The 6,100-nt window shown below is 45.2% G+C and overlaps 1 protein-coding gene across 1 annotated transcript in view; it reads left to right on the top strand.

The window, feature by feature from the left end:
* The first annotated feature begins 1,409 nt into the window (after positions 1–1,409).
* The window catches only part of LOC135804657 (uncharacterized), a 27,497-nt gene continuing 22,806 nt past the window's right edge, over positions 1,410–6,100 (top strand). Inside the window, exons 1-3 of the mRNA XM_065318579.1 lie at positions 1,410–1,622; positions 3,451–3,569; positions 5,426–5,514. Of these exons, the coding sequence (XP_065174651.1) occupies positions 3,558–3,569; positions 5,426–5,514 (101 nt within the window). The 5' untranslated portion in view covers positions 1,410–1,622; positions 3,451–3,557. The remainder of the gene's footprint in view (positions 1,623–3,450; positions 3,570–5,425; positions 5,515–6,100) is intronic.

Below are 6,100 nucleotides of genomic sequence, written 5' to 3'. Positions count from 1 at the left end.
TTTTGTATGATGGTGTCCCTGCATGCTGGCAAACTAAATGTGCTGAGAGGCCGCAATTTACATGTAGACAGTCATGTATCACTACTGAGCACAAGCCTACCACATTGAATCCAAAGAACACCAAACTCCTGTTTGTGAAAGATATGTTTGACCTATAAAATATACATCTGGATATAAATGCTAACGAAAGTCTCGAGCCGGTTTGACTTAAGTTATAATTGTAGGGTATTTGGGTACTACATGTACTACAATGTCACATTACCTAACAATGTCATGTAGTCCAACGCCCTCAAACTAGAGTACTACAGTGTAGCATTTACGAGTAATAATCCACCACAACTATTAATAGCAAGAGTACATAACACCGGGTTATACTCATCGCAATATTATGATACTCATCGCAATATTATGATCAGTAGTATTTCAAGAAAGAGTTGTGATGAACAGCAAGAAAGAGTTCAGAAAATAGGGAAAGATTCATACAGAAGAAGTGCTGTTTTCTCTGTTCTCTAGCATGCATAGGCCCCAGAAATGATAATCGTATGGGGATACTTATGCATTTTGTTGTACTTATGGTGCCTCGAAGCCTTTCAGAAAATAGCGTTTTTCGTACTTTCAAGTGGCCAGGCGTGATACCGCCATCATACCGGTATAACAAGACCTGATTACATTGGAATGCGTTGAGTTCTTTGTCCATTGTTGTTCTCACATTTTTGCTGATTGTAATAATTTATAAAAACTTTGTGTTGAGTGGTTCAACTCCCTCAAACTACGTTGAGTATGAGTTATGAGTAACCACTGGTAACAATCCATCACAAAATTGATATTTTAGCAAGAGTACATAAGATAACACCGGGTTATATACTCATATCATGATCATGGCAATTGTCAGTAGTAGTACTAGTAGTATCGAGTCAATAAAAAAAGTTGTGATAAACAGCCAGAAAGAGTTCAGAAGAACATTCGGCGATTCGCGATTGCTGTACAATCATGTACAACTACAAGTCTCACATGCATGATGGCTGATGTCACTGACTGTAGGCACCAAATCAGGTGGGCATGTGACAGCTTGACAAATACCGGAATCCAACAACAACAGCTGCAACCGTGCGGTTCGTCGACGCCATATGCATGTCATCACTCTCCGTCACGGCTAGGCTTCAGCCAGATTACTAGTTCACAGTCAGGCTTCAGCTAACCTGGGGATGCTGTTTCCCACCTGCTTCATGTTCACGCCGAGTAGATCTACGAGTGTGGACTGTGCCAAAAATGACACGGACTCCGCAATCGATCCGCATGTTCCAGGCAAGGCCCTCTTTTCGAACTGCGACTGCGATAACGAGTGCTGAATGCTGATCTGAATCCACACGCAAAATACAATAGGTGTATAAAATAAAGAGTGTTTTTTTGTTGATCGAACCATGAACTCACCCCGCTCGGTCATGCACGCATCATGACTACACGTAGACTCGACTGTCTGATCGTACATACCTTAGCACTGTTTTGGATTGCCAATTGCTGGCCGGTTTCGAATCCTTTCCTTGGTAGTATTGAATCTTGATCGTGACTTCCCGGAGTGGCTGCGATTACCTTCTTTTAACAATTCCTATCTTTCTGGAATGGTAAGCTGCCGGAATTGTTTATCCGAATCTCGTACGGGTTCAAAACTTCTCTAAAGTCTGGAATTTCAATATCGAATTTCAATTACTTACACATCAGCTTTAGAAATTTAATCCCGGAATTGATGGCAGATAGACAACGTCATCCAATTTTCGTATGTACATGTGTGTGAGGATACCCATGACTGAGTGCTGGTATGTTTTACGTCTTTGGAGAAAGTTTTCCTCCCAATCGAGCCGAGAATATCACAGTATGATGCTCTCCGCAAATCAGTAATATTTATTTGCTTTACTATAAGCAGATAAAGTCAGACACTAACACTGAAATCAATCCAGTCGTTTCTGTGTGTGGATCACCCAGTCTTTCATATTATTGAATAAGCTTTTCTTCTTGGATGGAATCTGACAAGTTATCTGTTTCCCTGGCAAAATTAAATCTAACTGAAAGGTCATTGACCAAGCCAGACACACAGCCGCCATGCATCTCAGAGGACTGTATGCTTTGCAGTGCTGCTTGGGCTCACTGTGCAAGCTAGATCGATTTCTGTTGCAACAGTGCTGTGCTTGGTCATGGGCAATCTGGTAAGGAGTGCCAAAGTCGGTGACTTGCGCCGGTAGTGTGTGTGGGGGGGGGGGGGGCACAAATGATCTGGGTGAGTATATGTATGTTCGGGTGTGCTGGAATGCATGCACTGACACCTGTGTGTGTGTATGGGAGGTGCACATGTGTGCTGTGCCAATGGCCACCGTCGAGTAGAGATAGAGATTGGCGATGAGGTTGTCGGCCAAGTAATTTACCGGCCATGGTGCAAGCAGCTGCAACATTCAAAAGCCAACGTATCTTTTCCACTCAAATTAGGCTGGCTGTAATAGTAATAGGCTATAGTGATAACACTACTTCCGCAGTACTAGTATAATATAAATGACTTGTTTATTTATAGAAAAGAAAAGGACCAAGGAACTACAAGTTCTGCTAAAATGTCCACTAACACCAGCGTAACTTGTAGTTCCTTGGTCCCTTTTCTTTTCTATAAATTTATCCTTGGCTCTCCATCCGAGTCCAGACTTGTTTATAGGTACATGTAGTACCTATCGTAAACTCTAGAACACTGTGATTATGCTATATGCTACTAAGAGTATAATTATAACCCCCTTAGTGTGTGTAACTGCCCTTACAACTATCCAGTGCTGCGACGGCAGAGTTTTAAATCATGTGATATTGTTCAATAGGTTATGCTGGCCAACAGTGCAAAGTGGCCAGCGGAGAGTTGAAGCCAAAGCAGGGCTGCGTACAACCCTGTATCTATCATGACATGCACAGGGTGCAAATCATGTGTGCGGGCTTGTCATGTGATGTGAAGTTCTGCCGTCGCAGACTCCATAGACTGGAGTTTCACACTCTTGCCGTCTTGGGGATTATGTACTCTTGATACTACCAGTACATGTAGAGTGGTCACAGAGTAGAAGCAAGCCTTACTTGGAACATTTACTCACAAATCAAGTTTTGTGTGATGTCATGACAAGCCGTTAAGTTTACATTTTCATACAATCCACTGCAATTGTACAAGCATGTGGTGATAATCGTCTACCCGTGATTAAATCCCACTTCTTCCAACGCCAGCATTGTAACAGATCTCTATCTGTGCAGGGTTGAATACTCCACCAAGGCTGCAGAATGAGAGAGAGAGAGAGAAGAGAAAGAGTTGGGTAGGTTAAGTGAAAAGCGGTGGTTAAGAGCAGGTGGTCGCTAAACACAGAGGTCACTTACACCAAGGTTTACTGTACATTTATGGTGCAATCCTTTTTTGTTTCGTTTTCTCGTTTCTGTTAGAGATCTCATTGAACCTACAATGGTACGGTCACTTTGCCGCTCAGTGAATGCAGCTTAGCCTGTGATCTGAGGACAAGGAAAGCCCCATCATCTGGCTGTGACGAGAAATGGAAGAGACAGTAAGTGTTGTGTGTACGTGTGTGTGTGTGCGTGTGCCTGTGTGCGTGCATGTGTGTACGTGTGTGTTCGTGCGCGTGTGTACGTGTGTGTGTGTGTGTGTGTGTGCGTGCGCGTGTTTGCGTGCATGTTCTACAGTGGCTGGGGTAGCAGGTTTGTTGCCGCCCTGGCCATTGCTGAGCACGCAACGGCTGCTTGAAGTTGGCAAACGGACTCAAGAGGCACCATTACCACCGGGACAAGAAACGATCTGGCTTTGCCTAGTGCCTGTATAGTCCGACTCCCTAGGAACCCGATGATATCAGCAATACTAAAGTGTATTCTGATTGTTGGGGAGTGTGAGATGTCAAGTTGGATGCTATCATGACGAAACGTCCAGTATTGTGGCGTGTTACTAGCATGGGAAGCTGACACACACACATACACACACGACACACTTGTACTTGTTGCTCACTGCCAAAAACTGGTCACGTGGGTCTCCCCGGGAGAGGGGAGAGAGACTCAAAAGGAATCTTGGAAAGATGATTCAACTGGCTATTGAACCGCCCAACGGCCGACGCCCCCTGCAATCCCCAAAACTCTGGGTGGACTTCAAAATGATCCCACTTATGGGCTCACCACACCTCAGTAAGTGGGTGAGGACAAGGTGCAGAAAAAGGATTGACGGCATCAGGGTATCCGTCCTGGAATCCAACTGCAGTTACCCCTGCCGCCAGTGAAGGTAACACTTGCTACTAGTGTGGGTGGCTTAATCAGAGTGGAACTGATCTAAGCGTCACTAGCACGTCACACACACACACACACTCACACACACACCTCAGACCTCAGACATGCCCATCGCGGAAGCGATGATAGCGAACAGCTATGTTAGACATAGCAACTTTTGCTGGGATTACACCATTCAACAGCTTGCAAGGCTGATGGATTGACCGCCACTATTTTTAGCCTGGTATCCACCACACAGCTGTTTGAAGTGACTTTTTCTGGCCAGTGAATCCCTATTTTTCATTTTTCCATTTTTTTTCTACACACACACACCACACCACATACTCCGGCATACACTGGCTGTTGGTAACCACCCAGGAGAATGAAAGAAAAGTCAGGAAGAGTCCGAGAAAGAGAAGAAAGACGTGTGCGACCATAATCGTCGGGAATTGAACCCGCAACCTCTCGATTGGAATCGCACACATCCACCCCCCCCCCCCCCCCCCCACACACACACACACGCACACACACACATGTCACCAGACGTGTCATGTGTGCTGCTGTCTTCACTTCAGCTCATCCTTAGCTCTTGCCTGTCACACTTTGCTAGTCAGTAAGCAATCTGGCTAGCAAGGTATGAAAGAAAGCTTTCACCTCTTTCACACATCTTCACACATTCCAATTCAGAATCACACATGCCATGTGACACGTCTACGTCCAGTGTTCTTCACTTCAGTTCATCCTGAGCTTTCACGTCTTTCACACATCTACGCACATTCTAGTTCACAATCATCTTAGACTCTTAGTCTCACCTTGCTGTGACTTGGCGGCATTTCCATGTGCTAGCTGACCATTGCGTTTGATTATACTCCAGCATTTACTGTTGCTGCTCCCATTTTGCCTGCCCTCTCCTCAAGAGAAGGCTGCTGTAATGCATTGGTCTGAGTCCATCCGTAACTTTAAAAGAAAACATGCTGTGCGGTGATGGTGACATTCTGTGGTCCTCCGGTTGGGCTTCTCTCTCCTGGCGTGGGGAATGTTTCCTGGTCTTGAGCTCTTCTGATAGGCGCTCTCTGTTATGTCATGGACTTTGTGCTAAGCGGTGCGTGTGGTGCACTGTTTTTGTGTTTCTGATCTTTGCTTTGTCTTGAAGAAATGGACTGGACGTCTCCTGAACAAGCAGAAGTACCTTGCCGACGTGGCTCTAGTGTCTTTTTGCAGTGGCGCGCTGCCCTGTTCACTGTGAGTAACCACTCCCAGTCAATTAGTGCGTGCCCGAAAAGTGCACCCTCTTCCGAATCTGTGACCTCACACTCCCAGTTTTGTGTACCCGAATATAGATAGTGTTGTTGTTGTTTATTTTACTTCACCAAATGAACAGGCAGAGATGCCTTCTCACCTGCCCAGAGGACAGGTTCTCACAGATTGATGAAGGGTCTGGAATACGAGTTGATAAGTGTGCCCCTACAGTATTATTTTGTTGTGTGCACCGATGCTTACATACGTATGCCTGGATGCAGCTGTGTGCTAAGGGCTGCAATGTGTGCATTTCCTGATTATAGCCTTACTGTATGCTGATCCACGGAGTTTAGTACAGCGCTCAAACATATGTAGGAGGACAGGTACTCAGATACAGGGGCGAAGAGTAGCCCTTTTCAGTCTGCTTTGGAAGGTCATGTCACGAGACTTACACGCTTACAACGTACTTAAGTACCGAATTCCACCTATCTTCATTTTTTCAGCCTAGGATACTACTGGCCCAGCCAGCTCCTTTTACTAGGAATTTTTTTGCGGCGAACTGCACTCAGAATGTAGTGTGTGCTCTCTC

This window comes from Sycon ciliatum, chromosome 1, assembly GCF_964019385.1.
Source record: "Sycon ciliatum chromosome 1, ocSycCili1.1, whole genome shotgun sequence".
Lineage (NCBI taxonomy): Eukaryota > Metazoa > Porifera > Calcarea > Leucosolenida > Sycettidae > Sycon > Sycon ciliatum.
This window is presented reverse-complemented; position numbering and strand designations above follow the sequence as displayed.